Raw genomic sequence first — 24878 nt, 5'->3', positions numbered from 1 at the left:
CGATGGAACGACATGGAGAAAAAGCCTTGTTTAAGGTTAGGACCAGTTTTGGGATAAGGACACAAGTATATTAACTGGTTGTGAATAGCTAGCTATTTGGTTTAGAAATTAGAGATTCCTTGGAGCTCTTCACTAAGAATCATTCATTAAAAATTATCCTCTCAAGATCAAGCAGGTAGGCTTTTGAAAGTTGATGTTCTTTTGCATATGGTAACAGGACACGGTGATTTGTAGTTTAAACTGTCTCATACACTCTAGTGTCTCCTTGTTTCACAAACCATTAGGAGCCCAATGTTGTTCAGACACATTTAGGGTTGCTTTTCTCCTAAAATTTTTTTCAGTTGTATTTTCTCAAGGAACAAACTGCTGTGGAGCAACTTCTTGGCCTGGACAAATGCCACCACCTAAAGTGTAATAATTTAAACAAAACTATTGACCAGCTGCAGGGAGGACACAAAACTCTTACCTATGTGTTGTGCAAGGTATAAAACTCAGCCTGTAACGTACAAGAGTTCTAGGCAAAGACACTTTGTAAACCCTCTGTGAGGTACATGGGATCCAGTATCATATCTAAGTGCTGCAGTCCACTTTCCTGTGTAGGAGGAGCCTCTTTCTTTTCCATTGGTCTGATTATATATTCCTTCAATCCCAAGGGTAGTGGAGGCCTTCAAAGATACTTTTTTTTCCTGCCTGTTGCTTTTTTGGAAAGTGGGAAAACAAATATGTCTTATTTTTGAAAGCAGCTTATTCTGAATGCCCACCTGTCCTTTGCAGTACTGGTTTTTGGAGTGAATCCTGAGCATCTCAATTTTTCGGAATGTGCATGATTTTGAAAGATGATAGACATCTATGGCACTCCTTGATTACTAAGTAACTAAGAATTTCTAAGCAAGTCTCTTCACTATTATAACATAAAGTCTTGATTAAACATAGTACACTGAAAACAAAACCTAAAACATTGTCCCTGAAGGACATGGGTCACACCAACAAGTTCAGGGTGTTTTAGTGACATCAGAGTAACTGCTTGTCTATATGTTGTTGTATTGGGTTTGCATTACAAGAGCAAGGCTGTCTGAATTAGCTTAACCATTGATGAAGGAGTTGACCTGTATAACCTTATATGTATTCACACATACAGAGAGTTTGTATGACGTAAGTTGAAGTATGGTAGATTGTTTGTGTGTCTAAATTCTAGAAACAGTTTTCAAACTATAGATACACCAGTTACTTCATAGAATTATAGAATCCTAGAATGGTTTGGGTTGGAAGGGACCTCAAAGATCATCTCGTTCCAACCCCCCCTGCCATGGGCAGGGACACCCTCCACTAGACCACATTGCCCAAAGCCCCATCCAACCTGGCCTTGAACACTTCCAGGGAGGGGGCATCTACAACCTCTCTGGGCAACCTGTTCCAGTGCCTCACCACCCTCATAGAGAAGAATTTTTTCCTAATATCTAATCTAAATCTGCCCTCCTTCAACTTACGGCCATTACCCCTTGTTCTATCACTACATTTATAAACAGTCCCTCTTCCTGAAACCAAAAAGAGTAAGTCATGTTTCATGTTGCTTTTGATAGCGTGTAATCACATCAAGTGATCTACAAGAATTCTAATATCAATTAATGACTTTTTAGTTGATTGTATGGCTTGTTACGGGTTTAGAGCTCTGTATTTGTTGGCATTTCAATCTGTGAACCAAGATATTCTGTGAACATCCAATCCTCTCTGAAAGGACACGTACTTTAGACACACATGAAGTGGTCATGAAGAGCAACAGAAGAGGCAGCTTTCAGAAAGCAGAATGTCTGTACCATTTGGGGTCAGATTTTTCATGTCCAAGGTTATGCTACTATTAATTTTGAACCTTCCTCTCTAAAGTGACTCAGATAAATTTCATGATTTTTCACCAAATTCTAATATTTAAGTTACAATATAGTATTGTGTGTTTCTGTAGTAATTTCCTGAGGAATTGCTGGGGAGAACATTAGGAGTTTGCCTTTGCCAAGCTTAAATTCTAGTTACATTACTTGAACCTTTATGAACATACAGTAAATATAGATGAATATCATCTGTTTACTATTCTCAATTTTGTCTTAAAAACCCAGACATAATCTAAATTTTTATTAACCCTGTCTAAATGTGCAAGCTGGGAATCAGTCCAGAAGCAAGCAGAGTACCAAGTCTGCTCTGTGTTTGTGCAGTTCCTGTGTAACAATAGAAATACTCGGTATACAAGCCAGTATAAAAAATATTCCTAATATTTTTTGGGGAAAAAAAAATCCAGAAATATCTAGTAAAAATATTGTATTCATACAAACCTAGATAATGACTGTGGTACCAAATTTGCTTTTGTCAGTAATATGAATACAAAAAGTACTTGCAAATGCATTTAGAAATAAATAGTGTTTGTTCACTGTAAATTCTGTAAGATTAGACAAAATTCAGTGAAGAATATGCATAATTTAAACACATACTTAAGTACTTGTTTTAATGAATGAAAATGAACAAAACTCTGTGAGTGGGGCCTTCGTGGTGAATTTAAGTTATAATATTTCCTGTTAGTGTAATTTCTCTGAATTTGAGAAATTATCTTTCTACATTCATGAATATATTTGGATTTAAATTCACACAACATAATCACAATCTGTTGTTCACTTCTTCTTTAGAATTATATAATTAAATCTAAATAAGGACAGCTTTATACATCAGCATCCTTTTAAAGTATTTTAGGGGAGAGAGGTTCGTGCATTGCCTGGTTTTAGTTTGCATTTCTGTGTGAGGTCCAATTGGATTTCTCTAAGTAGATGTAAGGATGGTGTTCTGAGATGACCAAATGTATATTGCTAGTGGTTAACAGAATAATCACACTTTTCTGCTAGGGATTTTTTCATTCTTTTTCTTAGAGATGTAAGTAGTTTCTCTTGGATTGTTGTTGGGCCTTAATTAAGCTTATTAGTAGTGCCTTTTGATTTTTATTTCATGTTGAGAAGTGTTACAAGGTTGGAGACATTTGTAGTTTGAGAACATTTGTTCTTCATATTTTCTTCCCAGCGGCTGTTCTTATTTCACCAAACTGTTACATTCCAGCAGTAGTTTATGGGTTTGCATGTTCACTGAGCTTCTAGTCATGTAGCTGAAACCATTGAGCTGGTGCAAACTTCTCAATGTTCAGAATTTTATGTGGCTTTAGTGACAGAATTTTCCCCTTTTATTTTATAGTCTGAATACTTGGCAACAAAGTTTAATCTCTGCTGATATCCATGTTCCACAGACAGTGTAGCCTGCAGCTCCTTTCATATTCATTGAGGTTTATATTATCAAATATTCTGGGCAAGCAATTTTTTTTCCCTCTGCTCTTTATAGGAATTTACTTTTAAGTTTAATCATTTTATAAAAACTTTATTTTTCTGTTGCCTCTCAGGATTGGTTTTGGGTTTTGGTAGTGATTTTCACTATATTTTTAGTAATGCTCTATTGTTAATTTAAATACATGAAGTTTTTTTCATTTTTCCTAAACTTTAAAATATGCAAACATTAGCAGAATATTTTTTGCTTGTTCATAAATGGTTTTATTCCTTGCAAGTATGATGGTGTTGCAGTTCAGTTTAATCTGTCTGCACAGTCATAGCTGCCCAACTTATAATGCAATTATAAATGCAGAGTTCAATAAGAAATATTTATTAACGGTTCTTTATAAAAGAGCCTCTGAAGGTCACAGTAAAGTTAAGCCACATATGTGAGGATATAGAATGGCAGATGTGAGAGACGGAGAATCATGTTTCCAGGCATGCAGTAGCAGTATCATAAAAATGTTGGATGTATTTGAAACAGTCTCATCTTGTCTCTCTGTAGTGTACGTTTTCCTTGGTTTTGAAAGCTACTTAAAGCAAGCGTTCTTGGGTTTCTCTGGAGAGCTATTCAAATAGGCTTTGAGGAACATTTGAAACAACTTTCAAATTGACAATAGTCTTAAAGCGACAAAGCAATCAGCATATCACAGGGTTTAAATACTCGGTAGCTTTACAGAGCGTCTTCGGCAGCACACTGCAGAGAAATCAGCCATGCTGGAAATTTGCTTTATTATCTCTGGTTCCCATGTTTGGGTTTTTTTAATCAATATAGTAGCTTTTCTGTGAAGTCTTAAGTCCTAGGTGAACTTGTTATTGAACCTTCTTAAAATACAGGACAATATTACTATTTTCATTTTACCAGTGAGTTTCAGTCACAGAAATATCAAGTGTTGTCAAGGATATCAAGGTATCGAGGAAACCCATGTTAGCAGTGGAACCGTGTCACCCCAGTCTTTGTGATACTTTATACGCAGCCTCTAAAAGTGACAAGGGACGAATCAGCCTGAAGACAGCGCTGAAAGGTTTTCCTCCTTCTTCTCCCTTTTGACACACACACACACACACAAAAGAGTCTGTTTTGGTTTGTTCTTTTTTACCCTTTTAAGAAAAGAAGGAATGAAAATTCTTAAATAACCCACCAGCTGGTAGTTTGGTAATGAAATCTGAATGAAGTGTATGAAGAAAAGAGAAACAAGTTACAATGGTTGTCTTAAACCTAACAACATTGAATATTGAATTGATATGAAGATTTTGCAAAAAGGATACTTTTCCTAAAGATTCCACAGTTGGACAGTTGGACATTTAAGCTGAGGTTAAGAAGCTGTTGGTAATGGCACTATGAGACAGGTACTCAGAGGTTCAGAGCTCTTGATATTTGTAAGGTCAACACCAAACTGGAATGGAGACTTGGTTTAGTTTCATTTCATCTCTACCCTTGTTTTTTACCTTCTCCAGATATGTGGACTTCGATTTTTGTGACAAAGCTCTTTATTCTGTCAACCATTTAATAGCAAATGGTAAAGAATTATTCTTTTTCTTTTATTTCCCCTTCTCTTCCCATAAAATGATTATACAGAACAATTTTCAGCTTGTTTTTAGGGTAACGGATTTTTTTTTTTTAAATCTGGAGCCTTTTAGATTAGGGTTTAGGAAACTTTTAACGCGCTTCATGTGTATGTATTGCTAACGCTACTTTTAACCTTTCTTTATATCATTGTCTGTACAGTTAGGTGTAGTTATGTAGGAAGAAAACGTCGTCGTGTCACGACAGACTCCATCCTAGAGCAGACAAGATCTCCCGGGCCCTCTCTTGGGTGTGTATGCTCACAGCTGTCAGCTCCGACTGGGCTTTTCTGACGGCAGGCACTTCAGTGTTAGTGTTCTGCTAATTCACTTTATTTCATTATGTTTTCATATCTCATATTTTGGTCCCTTTTTTGTCCCTGCCCATGTCCTTCTCAGTCCAGACAATACTGTAGCTCTTAAAAATGTCATTAGCCTTTTCTGTGGATGCTAGCTCATCTCTTTTTTCATTGATTTTCATTTTACTTATTCATATTTTTAATATGGATGGATTGGCATCACTATTCTCAATGAATTTTTTCTTCCCATGTTGTGTGTATGCATGTGTTGTAGATTCCCATAGGTATAGGGGCTCACATCAGTAAAATAACTTGGTTAACATCCTCTGTGATCCAGGTTCTGCAAAGATTTATGCTAAGTGGAACTGTGTGTGTGCAAAATGCTAAGCCTGTAGCTAAGCCTCACAGGATTTCGCTTCAGGTATGGTTCTAAATATTTGCAGAACTGAGTCTTGAACTTGCCAGATACTACCTTTGAAGAAAAAATTGTAATATGATTACTTCTCAAACACCTAAATGTAAGTGCTGTTACAAGTTTATGAAAACATATTGCTGAAAAATCTGGGTTCACCAGAAGTTTACACATGTTTACTGTCCTATGAAATGTTCTGGGGGGAAAAAAAAAAAAAAGGTGTTGGGATTTTTCCAGTATTAAAAGTGTAGTTTGTGTTTTACTTTATTACCCCCAAATAATGAAATCAGCTTTGCAGTCCTCTCTGCAGTCCTTCCTATAGTGCCTTCTAGAACAAAAGTGGTGCCATAGAGATACCAGTAAAATGTAATATAATGCAATGTAAAGGATTTATTTGAAAAACTGTAAGGTAATCATGAACAGAGGAGTAAATTCGTTTCTAACATACACATAGAAGGGGGTTTTTTGTGCTGTTCTGCTTGAAAATGCCTATGGTTATCTCCTTTGAGAGTACTTAAAAGCTATGTGAAATTTCCAGTCTTCTAGATAGGCACTGTAGATGTCACACTGTTGATGCAATTGTAAATGCAAATTTAATAGGAATATTAACTTTTAATTTCATGCTAACATATCCATAACATGGGTACTGTGTTGTCCAGGATGCTTCATAGTGTTTAGGAATTTAACTAACAGTGTTTGGTTTTAAATATCTTTGGGAAAGGTTTTGTGTGCCTTTTTTTATGCTATCAGCATGGAGCTAAGCGCAAAAAATTCTTCAAGGAGTTAATTCTCATTAACCCTTTCAATCACCAGATGTGTTTCTACCATATGTTGTATTTGATGACTGTGTGTCATGGTGATTTAATAGAAATGCAGTTAAGTGTGGTACGAGAGTCCATATTGCATGAATTTCCTTGTGTATATATACTAATGTATAAGATACTCAAATTATCTAAATATGTTAACCACTTCTCGTAATTATATTTTACAGCTTGTTGTTGCAACTGTTATGATTTTATTGGTAATCTTAATTTTGCAGTTTAAATAGGCACCTGATATAGTTTAAAATTGTGGGAAAATGTCATTCTAATGACATGGCTTATTAAACATATAATCCATTTTTTATTCCATGAACCAATCCTCAAATGTTTGGAAGAGACTGTTTTCAAATATTTTGAGAAGACTTATTCTCTTACTTTGAAAAAATCCTGTTCTCATTGCAGCTGGTTTTAGAAGAAGCTTTCGTCTTAGCAGAAAAGATAAAAAAACAAACAAATCTATGTATGAGTGCAAGAAGAGTGATCAGTATGATACAGCAGATATCCCAACATATGAAGAAGTTGCAAAATATAGACGACAACCTAATGACAAATACAGGCTTGTAGTTTTGGTTGGTAAGTTGTTTTCTTTATTTTTGACCTGGTAAAACAGAGGACTACTGGTTAGCACAATGTTTACCACAAAATCTTTCAGATTGAAAGGGATCTCAGGAGGTCACCTGGTCCTTCCTCCCACTCAGCAGGATTAACACTGAATTCAGATCAGGTTGCTGATGACGAGAACTTTGGGAACTTGTCTTCCCACTGTGTCCTCTCTTGTCTTCCCATCACACACCTCAGTAAAGAGGTGGCCTCCATCTTCTCAATGAGTATCAAAAGGGTGCTGGTGGGTCCCCCTGAAGCCATCTGTTCTCTGAGCTAGACAAGCCCAGCTCCCTCAGTCTCTCCTCACAGGTCATGTGCTTCAGCTGCTGACCGTCTTGGAGGCCCTCCACTGGCTTTGCTCCAGTTTATCAACATCTTTCTTGTAGTGCAGGGCCCAGTGTGGACAGAGTATTCCTCACAGGGTCTAACGAGCGCTGAGTAAATGGGAAGAATCATTTCCCTCTATCTACAGGCTAGGCTTTTGCTGATGCAGCCCAGTCTTCTGTTAGCCTTCATTGCTGACAGCATGTGCTGTGGACTTAGGCTCACTGGCCACCTGGACCCCCAGGTCCTCTTCATCCAAGCTGCTCCCCAGCCTGTACAGCTGTGGGGCTTAGTCTGTCCCAGATGCAGGACTTTGTCCTCATCAAATTTCACAGAAGTTCTGCCAGCCCATGCCTGTAACATATCAAGGTCTCTCTGAATGGAAGCCCTTCCCTTGAGCAAGTCACTTGCATCACACAGTTTGGCGTCTACAAATTTGATGAGGGCCCATTCTGCATCCTCCTCCAGGTTATTGATACAGATGAAACAGAGCATGTCCCAGGGTCTACCCTGGACCTCTGCGGAACTCCACTTGTAATGAGTTATCCAATAGAGTTCGGACCAATAACTCCCTTTTCACCTATCTACTAGTCCACCCATCTAGACAGGATGTCCCAACTTGCATATAAGGATGCTTTAGGAGATGATGTTTAAAGCCTTGCTAAAACAAAAGGAGATGACATTAAAGTATAGCTACCATAGTTACTAGTCTGAACCTGGCAGTCAAGCTGTACTAAAGCTCATATGAATTAGGTCAGTGTTCTGCTCTTAGATATTGATCAATATACCTATGTGGAAAAAAGAGCAGAATAAATATCCATGGTCAGCCAAGACAGAATATATAAGTGCAAAGCAACAAATCCATCTACTGTGTTAGAATCAGTAAATGGAGAAGTAGAGAGAAAGGTGGATGAGAGGTGGACTTCTGTAGGCCAAGAACAGATGTAAACATAGCTGCAGAAGACTCAAAATGTCATCCTTAGCTTTCTGTTCTTCTGTAATCTGTCACTGCCAAAGGTTCCCCACAGCATTCATTATCTACCAAAATGCATTGCCTCGGTCTCATAAAAAACCGAAAGTACCTGATCTTAAATTTTTCAAAGGTAACCATTGGAGTACCAATGAGTAATGAGTAACCATTACTACCAATGAGTAATGTCTCATTGCGTATTGTTTCTTTTGCAGTAGCACATAGGTTGATGCTTCATTAGTAAAGTTTCCTCCATTCTAAAAGCAGCAGAGCAGAGAAATATGACCCTCTATCAGGGACTGTTACAAACTGTTGAGTAGCTGTGTTTTTATATCGCTCAAATCCAAGGGAACATTAAATTTAGTTTTTAATAAACAGTTTTGTCACTCTCCAGCACTAAAATTCAACCCCCTACTAGTGTGATCACTGTGAGATTGTGGGCTATGTACAACAAGTAATAACATGGTTGAGTTGATTTTACACTTACATCAACAGAGTGCAGTGCAAAAGTGTGATAAGTAGACTTTTGATAACAAATTGCATATTTCTGATCTAAGGAATACCTAGAGATTTCATTTGATTTTTGTTGTAATAAATCAAATGAAGAAAGTGTGCTTTTTCAGTAACAAAAGCAGTTCAGAAATTTATTGCAGACTTCAGTAATTCTAATGTTTTTCTCTGGATATTAAGAGCAGCTTAAGTCTGGCCAATACCATAAAAATGTCTTGGGCAAAATGTGGAAAAACTAGCAGAGCTAAGCAATGCAGGTACAGTAGGAGTGAACACATTTAAAGAGCTTTTGTGTGCCAGTAGCAGCGTTCAATATAATCCATCAAGTCTAATTTGGATATTAGTACCAGGAAACAAAAGGACAGATAATTAATTTCTAGCTGGAATTGGTGGGGGCACTAAATTTCTGTTATTGTACTAGGTCTAAATGTATAATTTACTGTTGGAAGGGTTTTTTAGGTTTTGTTTTGTCCTTTTTTAGGGGGAGGGAGTTTGACAACTTTGAAGTGGAAATTTCTTTTGCCTTCATTTTAAATTGGTCTAGTCTAATTTACAGAACACAAATTGCACACGCAGGAATTTTTAGCACCCTGTAGTGTGATATATACTAGTCTTAGGTTCAGCTAGATGTATTAGTTTGTCAAGATTTTACCTAGTCTGCAAATGTAGGTTCATGAATGAAGTCCTGCATATCCTTGGGGCTAAAATAACAGATCATCTGAAGCAGTAATGATACAGATGCTTCTGCTGTGCTTTTAGTTGTTAGGAATGTGATGAGTCTGCTAAACCCAAAATTATCCAATATTATGTCACCAGTCATCTGTGATGAGTCTGCTAAAACCAAAATTATCCAATATCATGTCACCAGTCATCTTCTGATAACTTACTGTTCCCAGGCTGCCAACAAATCCTTGAAGTCTTCCTTCAAAAACACTGCCTGCATCCCAAGCATGATACCTTGCAGCCCTATCAGGCAAAGGCAGAATATTTTGATATGAAACATATTATTCAGACATTTGAATTTTCATTTCCATTAATGAGGAAAAAGTCCTGCTCACAAAGGCTTCTGCCTCAGTAACTGTGAGGAGCAGACTAGCACAAATTTTATTTCCTAAGAGCCAGAATGGATGTGCCGCATACTATGACTTTACAGGGTGTAGTATTAGCTAAGTCAGAGCTTTCTGAAGGGGCAGTGCTAGGGTAAAACAAGATCAGTAGTATCAAACCATGAGCATGTCCCCCCAAATGCACACAGTTATGTGCATGCAGTGTTATCGCCAGAGGCGTGCAAAGCCTTTCAGATGCTGTGGTCATTCATGATGATGTATCTGTCCTAAGCAGGCAAGGACCAGATGTGTGTAACCATGAAGGAGTAGTTATTATCAGTGTGTGACACAACCAGAAAAGTGTCTCTGTCTCTGAATTAGGCTGTCAGTACTCCCCACAATGGTGTCCTTCTGGTCACTACTGCGAAGAAAAGGAATCTGGGACTGGAAAAGTTCTCTATTGTTATATTACTTACATTTAAAAAAAAAAAAAATCCCTCACTTTTGGTTTTATCATGAAGGAGCTATGTGGAGGCCAGGTCTGTCTGAGAGCAGGGAGGATTAAACGGAAGTGGCTCCTAGCTTTCTACATCTCCTGACTTACCTTTGATATGTATTCAGTAGTGGCTTGCAGAGACTTACTAGATCTACAGCAGTAGTGCAGGCAAATGGCCTGTCGTGGCCATAGTACTTCAAGTAAACTATCTGGACAATGAAGAAAGAGACCTAGAATTGCTGTCTTCATTAAACCTTCCTGGTTGAAGGCATGGGTAGGTCAGCATGGTTCAGCAATGAATACATAGGATGTAACGTATTGCCTAGCCTTGCCCATGAGAACACTGGTATGAACTCACTGATCCTGCTTCCGTGAACAGCAAATCTTGAAGTACATTCCCACTGCTAGTTGTAATTCACTGTAGCACAAAAAAATGAGGTTCTGCTTTCCTACCGCGTATCTCATTGAGCCACAGTAGGACATGCATGCGCAGTCATTGCATTATGGTGCTCAGTTGTACTAGTAACTGAGCCACAACGCCTCTGTCAAGGCATGTTTTCTACAGGGTCTTTATGATCCCTGCAGGGATGTTGTCACCTAACTCTCAAAATCTTTTCCAAAGCATGGCTTCTTTTTTTTTCCTTTTTCTTTTTTTTTCTTTTTTTTTCTTTTTCTTCTTCCAAATAGACTTCTAGGAGCTCAATATGTATCTGTGGGTGAAGAATGGCTGGTTGGGTTAACCTTCCTGAGACCTGAACTTCCATCAAACAATTTTTTTCAGTTTTCTTCAGATATGTCTGAATGGTGCAAAATTTAATGCAAGTTTTAATGACTGGTGGTTTAATTCTGCAAGCGTCCCTCAATAAAGGGAGGTAGGCACTGCAGTCCGTTTGTGCGGGATTCAACCATTACTTAGCTTATGTGACTCAACATGCAACAGCAAGCAACATAAATGTTCCTTTAAAATAATAAACAAAATATCTCTATATCTGTCCCCGTAACTCTAAATATTGCTGCCTGGGGTGATTTATAGTAAACCAAAACTATGCTACAGTCATGGGTCGCACATGCCTGGCATTTTACTGTAAGAATCTGGATTATCATTTTCAACCCTGATGCTTTTTTTCTCTTCTGGAGTTCAAACCATGTTCAGGTTAATAATTATTAGAAACCGACATCTTTGTTGCATCAAAATGAAAAGAATATTCAGATTAGAAGTGTACATTACACTCAGGAGATGTGTAAAAACCAGCATAGTGGATGGCATTGCTAATTGGGAATCAGCCTTCCATATGCTACACAGCTATGAGAGTTCTGCCAAGGCAGCACTGAAAAAGAAGAATCTACACCTTCCAGTAGTTAAATTTAAAGATGATTTCTAAATGTTAATCTGGAAGGGGAGGCAGAGTAGTAGTGAGGTTGTGGTCTGGAAACAGATGTCATCTAAGTTTCCAAAGCATCTGTCACAGGAAGTGAAGCTTGGGTTCCTTATATATAAATAAAGCTAAAAGCATATCATTGATTTGGCAGCATGTAGACAGAAGAAATAATATTCATGCAGATTTGATGGGGCAAATCTTTTGCTTGATAGGAATACAATGATTTTTATTTTTTTTTACTTGAATACCACTTGTTTCATTCTACTTTGCTAGGATATATTGAGAATTTTAATTACTTTTCCTATAAAAATCCGTATTTGCCTTAAGTAGCTATACTATTAAAAAAGGAAAAATGTTTTTTTAAAAAATAAGAACAAAAGTAATGCCATTATCTACATGACACATTGCTTTCCTCTGCAGACATGCACCAGTAGAGGCTGCTGTACACCGTATTAAATAAACATTTATACATACTGATAGATTAATTTACAGGCAGGTCAGAGATGGAACTTGAAATGTAGTTGTGTGTTTAACTTATGTAAACATATAAAAATTATAAATGCAGAAACGCTAAGATTTTACAGAGAGACCATAGTCTGGGGGTAGCAGCAAAGTAGCAAGCATTTGCTTTTCGTCATTATGTGTTTCTCACTTCAGACAGGGCAGATAGGCATTTTTACAAATAGGCACCTGAAGGTGCTGAAGCATCAAGTCTTTGCTTTTGGATACCAGACGTGCACTAATAATTAACCAATATATCACTACTTCATTAAAATGTTTATTAGGTCTTGTACTTCTAATGTCTAAAATGTCTCTGTTAAAAAGCACTCCGTGCATAAATGTGTCACTTTTACTAGAAGAGCAAGAATTTTCCTTAAAACCACATGTATTATCTTTGTATTCTTTGGAATATGGTTCCAATGACCTAGTCTCCTCTACGTTCTGCTGTTGACTTGCTCTGCAGAAACAAAACCACCGTCAGAAACACTTGAGCAGGCAGACCTGAGCTCCTGCCGCACACACGACACCAAGGGGCCAGGCAGGCTGGAGTCCTGGGGGCAGGCAGCGGTTGCCCATGGAGCCTTGGAGACCTCACAGGCCAGAGTGTCCTCGCTGAGACCTAAAGCACCACCAGCACATGGCTAAGAATTAGGGACAACCTGAAAAACAAGAGGAATGTCCACTCAGTAGCTTCTAGGACAGCAGTACTCAAATGGAGGTGGAGGAGATGGGTCAAAAACATTCCGTGCAGTCTTTGTTTCTTCCTGCCATCCTCCTTCCAAGAGTGGTCTCTCTTTGGCAGCCGCATGAAGAAGGAAACATTTGCTTTGGACTGGTTCAGACAGCAGGCAGGAGACGAGCATAGAAAATCAACAACAAAGAAAGAAACCCAAACATCCCAAACGGGTTGTGACCTGGGGAGTGCTGCCCTTCCTTCCTCTCCCTGTGCGATGCCACCCTCACACCGTCAAAAAGTGGACGGTGACAGCTACAGCCAGCCAGAGACCAGGTGGTATTCCCACTGCAGCCGGGGCTGGAAGGAGCACAATGCTCCCAGGGCGTGGGGAGAAGGTGGGAGCAACGCTCCTTGCGGCAGGCTCGTGCAGACCAGGGATGCAGCAGCTGGTAGGAGGGAGTGAGGGAAAGGCAATGCTGACATGCTGACACTCGGGGTGCAGAGGCTTTGGGGGGACTTTGTGCATGCCAGCTGGGGTCCTCCTGTCTGTGAGTTGGAGATATTCTGGCAAAACGAATAGCCAAACCAGTTTTTGTGCTGGCAAGCTGCAGGTTAGGGTGCAGGGGTCTGTAGTGGGGCTGAGGATGGAGATAGGCGCATGCTGTGGGTAGCTGCAGTAGAAAAGAAAGTTAGCTTTGCTGTCAACTCTTTGACTGATATTTTTTCCTTGGTAATAAAGTTAGAGCAGAGTTAACTGCCAACTACATCCCCTGAAATTTGTCAGCGCTGTATATTCTAGGAGAGGTTAGAACCATGGGCGTTTCCAAATGACTCTGATTAAAAGCCAGTATATATTATAGCTATATGCTACGTAGTCTTATCTCAGAGAGTACTTATACCTGAAGACGAGCAAGAACTGGCTGCTGGGAAACAGCATGATGTTTTTCTTTCAGGTCCTGTAGGGGTTGGACTGAATGAACTTAAACGGAAATTGCTGATCAGTGACACCCAGCATTACGGGGTAACAGTGCCACGTAAGTAAAAATACACTTCTATTCTAATGCTATACTTGCATTAGTATCCTTTATTATTGCATTACCTTAAGGCACTTTCAAATTTGGGTCCCTAAATGCATGCTTAGCATCCAAATTATGTTTCTAATTTTTCAAAGTGCTGCTGCAGTTGTATTTTAAATAGCATTGATTAAACTGATAGGGCATTTTGGCTCAGAGGCATTGCAGTAGACTTTTAGTACAAGTTTAACATGATTGATGTCAGCGAGGTTTAGTAAATGAAACTCAGCTGAAGAACACCCTGGATTTGGCTGTAAAGCAGTGAAATGTACTCTGTTACCAATGCTTGCTTTCAGCAAAATGGCCTTTATATATTAGGCAGGCTGAAAAATGAAGACTGATGATAAACAGTTTAATCCTGTGAATAAGTGAATTAAATCCCTTTAATTAGCTTTAGAAAAGTTGATTTGGGGATTTTTTTCCTCTTTCCTCCATCTGACCAAGTAGTGTGATTTTTATAACATTGAATAACATTGTGCTATATTAACTTCTACAGTACTTTCTTGGGCTTTCTTTAATGTGGAGGACTGACAGTTTTAGACTTTGATTGTTTGGTTTGCTTTCTACTTGTACTTGTCCCTCTTGTAGGGATCCTTCAAAAATATGGGTCCAGCATTCTAAATTTGGGAGATACTGTCACAGGTTTTTTGTAAGTACAGGTATTCTATAAAGTATAGATACAAATTAATTTGCTGGGTAGAAAAATGAATACATTTGGGTTTGGCAAGTAATTTCATTTGCACATATTTGCTTCAGCTGAGTATTGAAAACAACAACAAAAAAGCCAGATGTTCCCAAATATTTAACACACTGAAGCATATGCAATCATTTGGCCAAAAATATTTCTCTAAAAATTGCCAGTATTCATCAAGCTGCCTTCTCTCTTTTCTCTTCCAAATTTGTGGTTATAATTTAAAACAAACACATAAAGAAATCCTTCTCCCTGAAATTCAGTAAGTCAGGACTTGGAGGGAGAGCTGGGGTTCTTGTCTTGAAAATGTTCCTCTTCGTGTCAACCTAAGAGCAGCATGATATCAAATGGCATTTGAGACTGTGTTGCTGCAGGCAGGTTGTGTGTGTTCACATGAGATGGAGAGTACATGATGCTGTAACATATGACTTGTATTAAATAGGACTTTTGAATGGGTTCATTAACCATAAGTGGCAACCCCACAAATAAGTTTCATTTATAAGCAAAGCCTTTATACCTAGTTCTTGAGGGAAAGTAAGAAGTGCAAATACTACAAGACTACTGAAAGAAAAAGGAATTCGATTTTGATCACCAGAAAACGAAAAGCACTAAAACATAAAATTCACACCCTGTTTTTTTATTATTATGCTTCACATACCATAGCTACAAGTGTTGTTAATGAACATAACATTTTATAAATCAAGTTGGTGAGCTTTGTTTCCCTTTATGGTCTCGTATGCTAATAAGTTTAACAAGTGGCGAGGCTTGGGTAATTGTTATGGACTGCTGCTCCTTTTATTATTCAGCTGTCCTCATTTTATTGGATTTTTCCACTAGTTAATAAAAATGATAATCTGATACTTGTCCAGTAGGTTTTTTCCTGCTTTTCCTGCACGCTTTTAAAACTCAATCCTGTCACGTGCTTATGTGCCACCTACCAGATCCAGAGCAGCCTTATCTCCATCAGAAGTGAGGGAACCGCTATGCTTAGTATTGCACAAGGGTGTGCTTTTCAGTGTTTCCTGAACTTGTTTGCATTACGTTGTTTTGTGCATATTTTCCTTTTTTTATTTTTTTTTATTTAATGAAATTGCAGACACTACCCGTCCAAGGAGAAGCCAAGAAAGTGATGGTGTTGAATACATTTTCATTTCCAAGCACTTGTTCGAGACAGACGTACAGAATAACAAGTATGTCGAAGAGATTTTAACTAGAACTGCAGTTAAAACAATGGCTTTATTATAAAATGGGGCTGGTTGTAATTTTAGATAATAAGTCAATGTGGATATAAGGTGCAGTGATTTGAAGATGTGTTAATATATAAGCAGCTGGCAAAAACACAGAGCAAAAAAGCAGTATGTGCAAACATAACTGTTTCTAAGCTTCCAAGTAGTTTCAGTACTTCAGCTCCCCAAGAAGATACTGAAATTGTAGGTGTTCAGGATGGGGGAGGACTCTTAATGGAGCATCGTCTGTCATAGCAATAAAGCATTGCAGCTCTAGGAGGGGGGGCCCTGGGAGTGCTGCAAACGTGCCTGAGTCAATGTTTGCGTAGTTCTGCTCTCTTTCAGGCCAGGCACTTCCTCTGCTTTTGAATTTAGAGATCTACAGTGAAGCCCCTGCCTGTAAACCCGCCAGAAATTAAACTGAAATGAAGACAATGGTAGCATCGTGCTCTCTAGCAGCCTGTAAAACACTGTAGCTTGAAATTCTGCCCCAGTGTTTCAGAGGGCAAAAGTGTATTAGACACAAAGCTGTGGGTTTTATTGAAACTTCAAACCGTGCTTTGCTTTTTTGGCAAATAGCGCTTGTACTTTTATAGCACATAACCAGCCGCCTTGGTTCCATTAGCACCATCGTTGCTCCTCCTCCCCTTCTGAGACAGAGAATTTGGATATTCTGTAGAGTGCAATGAAATTTCAGTAGTTTCTATTGTTTAGCTTATCCACTGTTTTATTGCATTGCATTAGTTCAGAAAAAGAGGTGATGGAAAACATTAGTGGGCTGTTGGACTACAGTACTTTTTTCTCTTTAACTGTAATACAAGCAGGTGTTACTGATTTGAAAGTGGTAAAGTAGAAGATTTCTTAAAATTGACATGCTGAAGTACTTGACAGCATTTCCTTTATAAAACATGGTAAAACTCTCATGTAAAGTAAAATATTTTTGCTCCTGAATTAGATCTTATAAACCAAACTGATAAGGGTTTTTTTCTGGAGAAAATGGAAACGATTCCAGTTGTTTTCACCTTCTGCCACAGGTTTATCGAGTATGGCGAGTATAAGAACAACTACTATGGTACAAGCTTAGACTCTATTCGCTCAGTCCTAGCTAAAAACAAAGTTTGTTTGTTGGATGTGCAGCCTCATGTAAGTAAGCATGTCTTTTAGATTCTTGTAGTTCCCCATATTGCATATTGGGATTCCAGGAAAAAAAGTTGTTTCTGAAAAGGTATATTTTATTCCATGCTGCGTGACTGTTCAGTGGGCTTGCTGGGTACCTTTATCACAGCAAGGCTCTCTGAAAGGAGAGGAAGGAAACTTCAATATATGTTGGCAAGTATTCAGCTTGGTAATTAAGTGAATTGAAAGCCTGCAGCATAATACCAAAGATTTAATTACAAAATGCTGCTATATTTCCATTCCTCTTTCTGCTGGTTTGGGTTAGAGGTTCTCTCTGAAACTTCAATCTCAGAACGGCTTTGAGCTATCACCCAGTCCAGCAACGCTCTCTCTCATGTTTAACCAGACTGTTCATGGCAAGGGTTTGCATGCAAGGTGGACATGAGTCAAGGAACGTGCTAAATGGGATGTAGGCTGGATAATTGTTAAAAACATTCCCCTCTCGACCATTTGTTCTTGCACTGACCTTGTCTTTCAACCCCCCTGAACAGCTCCACTGGGAATTTTTATGCTACTAATAACCACAATGCTTCCAGGAGCTGAACTAGTTTGTTTAAACCCAGCCAAAGTATTTCTTCTCCAAGGGTGGCCAGACTGTGACTTCTGAACCCTGGCAGCTCGTGAACAGTTCCCAGGGCAGTTTCGGACACGGGGTGGGGGAGCTGTGCTGGCAGAGGACCGGCCGGGGAAGCCAGACCCCACGCCAGGGGAGGAGGAGAGCTGGGCAGGGGCTCCTGCTCTGCAAGACCATTGCTTGTCCAGCACGGCCCGGCTTTCCAGTGAAGCACTCAATTGCTTTGGGGACCCAGGCTTGTGAACCGCTCTGGGATCTCACTCTCCAACACAGCGTTTTCCTGTGGGCCCTGGCCTGTGAAGAGGACAGAAAGCTTCTGGCCATCCCTACTTCACCCTCAGCTGCTGGCTATCCCTGCTTCACCCTGTGCTGCAATCCGAATCATAGACCTATCTCTAACTCCATACGTAGCATCGCTTGACTCGCTCAGGAAGAGTGAACAGCAAGGGGGTTGTGTGGTGGACACACAGCATCGAAGAGACAAATCATTGAACAGTTGTGACTGAGTGTCACAGACACCTTTTTCCACCACTTTTCATGGGTACAGAAAGTGTTATTCTTGCTAAAACGTGTTGAACTTTTCCTCTCCTGCACGCCCTGCCGCTCCCAACCATCCTCCCGCTGCCAGTGGCACTGGTGTGCACAGCCCAGCCTTTGCTGGTTTACCAGCAGCCTATGTGGAAATCAAGATAAATGGTCACTCTTAAAGAAATAGTTTTCTTACCATTCACATGAAAATTCTCCTTACATGAATCAATGCTGATCAGCAGAGTGGGATAGCAGTAAATGAAAAATAGCCTTCTAGGAGTGCTTTATGGATTTATTTTGGTTAGTGGAGAGTTTCTTTTATTACGGTAAATTCCATGGTGCGAAATTAATTAAAATCTTTCCTCTTCCCAGACAGTGAAACACTTACGGACATATGAATTTAAACCATTTGTTATATTTATAAAGCCTCCATCACTTGAGCGTTTGAGAGAAACCAGAAAAAACGCCAAGATTATTTCAAGTAAAGATGATAAGGGAACTGCAAAACCCTTTACAGTAAGTATATTTAGACATGGTAAAACATGAGAACTTGTTAAGAGTTTTGTTGTACTGGTTTACCTTGAAAATAAAGGTGATCACTGGATCTCATTGACAGTACTTGTCAGGGCTTACACATAGTATCTTGTTTCCCAACTTCTCTCACATCATGAATCATAGAATCAAAGAATCGTTTAGGTTGGAAAAGACCTTTAAGATACACAAGTCCAACCATTAACCTAACACTGCCAAGTCCACCACTAAACCATGTCCCTAAGCGCCACATCTACATGTCTTAAATACCTTCAGGGATGGTCACTCAACCACTTCCCTGGGCAGCCTGTTCCAGTGCTTGACAACCCTTTCGGTCAAGAAATTTTTCCTAATATCCAATCTAAACCTCCACTGGTGCAACTTGAGGCTGTTTCCTCCTGTCCTATCACTTGTCACTTGGGAGAAGAGACCAACACCCACCTGGCTACAACCTCCTTTCAGGTAGTTGTAGAGAGCGGTAAGGTCTCCCCTCAGCCTCCTCTTCTCCAGACTAAACAACCCCAGTTCCCTCGGCTGCTCCTCATCAGACTTGTGCTCCAGACCCTTCACCAGCTTCATTGCCCTTCTCTGGACATGCTCCAGCACCTCAATGTCTTTCTTGTAGTGAGGGGCCCAAAACTGAACACACTACTCGAGGTGCGGCCTCACCAGAGCTGAGTACAGGAGGACAATCACTCCCCTAGTTCTGCTGGCCACACCATTTCTGATACAAGCCAGGATGCTGTTGGCCTTCTTGGCCACCTGGGCACACTGCTGGCTCACATTCAGCCGGCTGTCAGCCAACACCGCCAGGTCCTTTTCCACCAGGCAGCTTTCCAGCCACCCTTCCCCAAGCCTGTAGCATTGCCTGGGGTTGTTGTGACCCAAGTGCAGGACCCGGCACTGAGCCTTGTTGAACCTCATACAGTTGCCTCGGCCCATCGATCCAGCCTGTCCAGATCCCTCTGTAGAGCCTTCCTGCCCTCAATCAGATCAACACTCCTGCACAACTTGGTGTCATCCGCAAATTTACTGAGGGTGCACTCGATCCCCTCATCCAGATCGTTGATGAAGATACTACACAGAACTGGCCCCAGCACTGAGCCCTGGGGAACACCACTAGTGACCAGCTGCCAACTGGATGTAACTCCATTCACCACAACTCTGGGCTCGGCCAGCCAGTTTTATACCCAGTGAGTTGTACGCCCGTCCAAGCCATGGACAGCCAGTTTCTCCAGGACAATGCTGTGGAAAATGGTGTCAAAGGCTTTACTAAAGTTCAGGTAGAGAACATCCACAGCCCATGGTGGTTTCATTGTTTGATATGTTTATGGGTATTTACATTTCCGGGGTACTCTGATTTTATGTCATTGAAGAACCCCCACAAAGCAAGTTTATTTTTTTGAGAAATAATGCTGTGGATTTCCTTTAAAAAAATTGCATCTGGGCTTAGATGTTTCTATTCAAGTTATAAGAATTTCCTTGTTTTATCAAGAGTATTATTGGGTCTAAAGTTAGAGGACAGCTCAAATATAATGCATAAATTAAAAAAGTAAATGCACTTTAATAAAAAGTCCATATTTGGGGATAACAGAAACAATTTTTTAAAACGTTATAAGGAAATGACCACTGTAAGAAAGGAGAATAAGCAAGTAACAAATGCTGCTTTTTGTCAATAATTAGAAAAAAATATTAGATTACTCAACAGTAAAGTATTTACTTCCTTGAAATATAATGAAATCGTATTTTAATTGAAGCTAAAGCAAAGCTGATCATTGTTAGACTTTGTATCTACAATTATGGTGTGTATCATTTTCCCTCATTCAGATGTTATTTAGGATTTTTTAGATTTTGTTTCAAACTGAGTCACGGATATAGTCACAGACTGTGTATGTATAGAATATGCATTTGAAGTAGTTTGGAAATAATGCACTATAAGAATACACTGTGTGGTATATAAAATGTAAGAGGCAGTCATTAAGAGCAACCTTCAGGACATTGCTTAGTTAGGACGGGTTTCATCTCTCAGAGTTACGTAAACAATTGTATTCCTAAGATTTGTTCCCTCCCCAAACATGAAGAGAAATCCACTGAGCCAGGTCGAACCAGGCATAGGAAGACAACTCCTACCAAGCTCTTAAAAGAATAAAGGCTGCACTGTAATGTATTGCATGCTAATAGCAAGCTGAGACTTGCGTAATGAAACTTGAAATGTATCATCAAAGTAAACAGCTAGAAACGTTTTCCGCTGGTACTGCTAACAGCAAATGTCTTTGTAATTACCATGCAGTGACTAATTGTGTCACTGCGAGGAGTGAGATGAAAGAACTGCCTGTTGAACAAAGTCTACTCATGAGAATGCTCTCTGACATTACTTGTAATGGTAATTTCTATATCTTTTTTTTTTTAATTAAAAGTACAGTTTCCATCTCCCAATGAGATGAGAAATAAGCAAGTAGCTTTGCATTTACCTCAGAATGAGTGTATGTGATGTTGCTGTGGACTGACTATGCCTCGCACTGATCTTACTAGGAAGAAGATTTTCAAGAAATGATTAAATCTGCCCACGTGATGGAAAGCCAGTACGGCCACCTTTTTGATAAGGTGATAGTCAACGATGACCTCGCTACAGCTTACAGTGAGCTTAAAACAACTTTTGACAGGTTGGAGACTGAGACCTTCTGGGTTCCCGTCAGCTGGCTGCACTCATAGTAACGTTTTAAATAGAGAAAACATCTGCTGTTGTCAGCGTCGAAATCTGGGGCAGGGTTAGGCGTTACTCGATGGCCATTTTCTTGGTGGGAGGGCTTTCTAGCTCTACCTGAGCAGCAGGTACATTCTTCATGCACTTGGAACTGGTCTTGTTTTCCTGTGTCTTCAGTCCTCCTGCCCACAATTTTGGGGCAGAACAGTCAGATTAAACCCAAGTCTTACTATGCTCCATAAAGTGAGCTAATACTAGTGTAACAAAACTGCCAAACACCTCTTGATCATCATCTGTGTATTTCCAAGGTAAGCTTTTTTAACAGAGAGTTTGCAGAAGATACTAATTAATACTGGAGATCAGCACTTTGATGGTTTTAAGCATAACTGCTCCCATAAAGAGCACATCAGCACTTGGAAGTTATTATTCCTTAAGTGCTTGAGAGAACCGAGACAGGCAAAAGTGACCAACATTTTTGAGGAAGACATTGTAGTTTTAATTACATATCAAGATAAGTGGTTTTACTTTTCTAGATGTGAACCTTGTCTTATATGTACAGAGTGATTTTAGTATTCTTTTGCACTTACATAGTCATGGAAAGACAGATGTATTCAGTGGCTTAATTGTGAAATACTCTGCTGTGAGCATGCATGGATTGAAAATATTTTCACGCATGCTTTGTGGTACAACAAAGAAAACTCACGGGAATATTTATTTAAATAGGGAAAAATGTGAGTTACTATGTATATAACTTCAAAGTCTTTGGGATTAATCTTCTGTAAAGTCAGTGGCAAAGTGATATGAATACCAACAAAGTAGAGAGTAACTTTTTTTTTTCCCCCTTTAAATTGATTTCAAACATTTTTTGCATCCTTTAGAACAATTTTCCCACCAGAAATTTTGAACAATTAGTGAGGAAACCTTGGAGATCTGGGAAGCAGTTGCAAGAGATTAATTCTTTTTATTGTTTAGTGTGTAGTGATACATTTTAGTAGTGTAACAGATATTTTGTGTCCACTCAAAAATAAATTAATGCTGTAGACTTCACTGTAAAAAATATCCTTGTCGCTGGTCAGACGCAGTTGGAAACCTCGTTTTTAAATTTGACGTGGCAGTGTAAGCAAATGTATATTAGATGACATATTTTTACTATAGATAATTTGGTATTTTTCTTTATTTACTACTGATACGCAGGAAATGAGTACAGCTGTAAAGACCAAGTAACACCTGTGTGTTGTGTTGTGAATATGTCTTGTAAGTACAGACTGTGTATAGGAACTTGCTGACTTCAGATCATCACATCTGTGGCATTCAAACAGGAAACCGTTATTTCATGTTAATCTGTAAAGAGAATATAGCTGTCTTGTTTAAAGAAATAAGAATTTAGTGAAACTTTATATATTTATGAAAGGGTTGAAAAGGGATGTTAAGTTTTTAAATTTCTTGTCAATGTGATCATTTACTAAAGAGATTACTAAGTCTGTAATTTGAAACTGTCTCTGTAAATGGAGCTCAACATTCCATGTAAATATTTTATTTCAGTTCATACGCTGATAAAGCCATCAGATTTTGCAGTTTTATTCTAAATGCGTATTTAATGTGTGGGTCATTGCATTTGGCTTAGAGTTGTATAAAATAAATGAAATGCAAGCAACAACAGCAAAATCCCTAGGAGTCTGGAAATGTTTATGCAAGAGTTACAGATGTACTGAATCCCAGTACGGATACACGCTCTGCCTGAATAGCTATAATGTAACATTTGTCAAATTTCACCATTTTCCTGGTGGACTTAAACTTTTTTGTAACACAAATAGAAATTTGTTGATTAAATTAATTACATGGAGATTACGTGAGTTGAGAAAACGTTTTCTATTTTTTTTAATTACTGAAAACCAAACTATTTTTCAGGGGATCTGGAATTCAGGGGGTCTGTTTGCCTGCGAGACGCCGAGCGCCCTCGCCATCTCTTGCAGCCAACCCAAACTGAGAGGGCACGCGGCATCTCTCAGGATCCGGCTGTTTCCAATGGGAGATGCTTTAGTCTTTACTCAAACACTCTTAAAACTGCTTCTAACCTGGGCCGTCTCAGAACATTAGTGTACAATAATGCTCACGTAAGGGACCTGCTTTTCTCTTTAAGAAATAGATGCTAGAATAATCTGCGAACTCCCTGTTAGAAACAGTTCTGGCTGTCCTGCAGGCTGTTTTTCTTGTCCTTTTGAAATTAATTTAATTCCCATTCCTGGGTCAGTGTGGTCTAGGAGGACCTTCTCCAACAGGTTTGCTGTGCTGGGCAGCAGAAAGCGGCGCGGTGCTTTGCTGCGTTTACAGAGACACTGACCCTCTGATCCCCGGCACAGTCCTGGCAGGAGTTTCCTAGACGGATGGCTGCCTGCCCCGTCTCCAAGCCAGGAGCTAATTCCTGAATTGTAACACCTGCAAAAGAAGGGGAATCACAAAAACATAAATCCAGCCAACAGAGTAAAATGTGCACAGTGTCTTTCAGGAGTGAGAAATAGTTTTAATTAAAATGCTAGATTGCTCTTGAAAATCAACATTATTGCAGTATTAGCTAAAAATAAATAAATAAATAAATAAATAAAAATTAAAGCTACTGGCCTCTGTGAGGCAGGCAGATCAAGGCAGAAAAAATGCCTTAGCCCAACAGTTTCAACAGGACAGGAGCCTGCTTCTCACGATGGGTGCTGAGCCCATGTGCTGAATTGTTCTGGGATACCAAGGGCAGGGGGCGGATTGTTCCGTTGACCCCTAAGAATGTGGGAACGAAGACGACTAAACATGTTTCCAATATTCCACATATTCAGGTTGTGCTGTGTGAGTTTTTAGAGAACTGTATGTTTTGACAGTCGAGTCCAGATGTTTTTATTGTGTTTTAGCTGTTTGCCATTGTCAAACAAATGGTAGTATTTTTTAATATTCTACCAAGCTCTATACTTGAATTTGCCATCAGGTCCTTAGTTGATGTCTTACCTGAAATCTGATCTTACCTTCTTATGCAAAACAATAAATTATTGATATATCACTGAAGATGTTTTTTTTTCTTTATTGTAAATTGCACCATAACATATAGACTTAATGACTTCAAAAGGTAAAATGCCTAAGAAGTTATTTCATAGGTCCCTCTATTAACTGTAATGTTCCACTTATCTTTAAAAGGAAAAATAAAGCAACCTAGAACAAGGACTAAAATTCTTCATTTTTTATTTTTGTTGCTGAATTCTCTGTCAAAACAGATGTTTACCCTTTCCTGCAGCCCACCCCCCAATGCACCATTTTCTTTCAGAGAGGGAAAGCTTAAGTCAGTGGGTCAAACCCAGGCATCAGCTCGCCTGGGCTTGCAAAGCGCTTGGAGTGTTATCCGAGATACCGACTCGGAGTGTTCCGTTGGTCACGTATGCTCC

At 39.3% G+C, this 24878-nt stretch overlaps 1 protein-coding gene across 5 annotated transcripts in view; it reads left to right on the top strand.

Annotated features, from left to right (window-relative positions):
- MPP7 (MAGUK p55 scaffold protein 7) overlaps window positions 1-24637 on the top strand; it is a 155391-nt gene extending 130754 nt beyond the window's left edge. For all 5 annotated transcript variants that reach the window (XM_054817582.1, XM_054817581.1, XM_054817579.1 and 2 more), the window contains 6 exons: window positions 6851-7021; window positions 13907-13987; window positions 15814-15907; window positions 16978-17086; window positions 18594-18737; window positions 21285-24637. In XM_054817582.1, coding sequence (XP_054673557.1) covers window positions 6851-7021; window positions 13907-13987; window positions 15814-15907; window positions 16978-17086; window positions 18594-18737; window positions 21285-21464 — 779 coding nt within the window. In that variant the 3' untranslated portion in view covers window positions 21465-24637. The remainder of the gene's footprint in view (window positions 1-6850; window positions 7022-13906; window positions 13988-15813; window positions 15908-16977; window positions 17087-18593; window positions 18738-21284) is intronic.
- The last annotated feature ends 241 nt before the right edge of the window (window positions 24638-24878 follow it).

The sequence above is a fragment of the Grus americana genome, chromosome 2, assembly GCF_028858705.1.
Source record: "Grus americana isolate bGruAme1 chromosome 2, bGruAme1.mat, whole genome shotgun sequence".
Taxonomy (NCBI): domain Eukaryota; kingdom Metazoa; phylum Chordata; class Aves; order Gruiformes; family Gruidae; genus Grus; species Grus americana.
The sequence above is the reverse complement of the archived record's forward strand: the minus strand, read 5'-3'. Positions and strand labels throughout refer to the sequence as shown.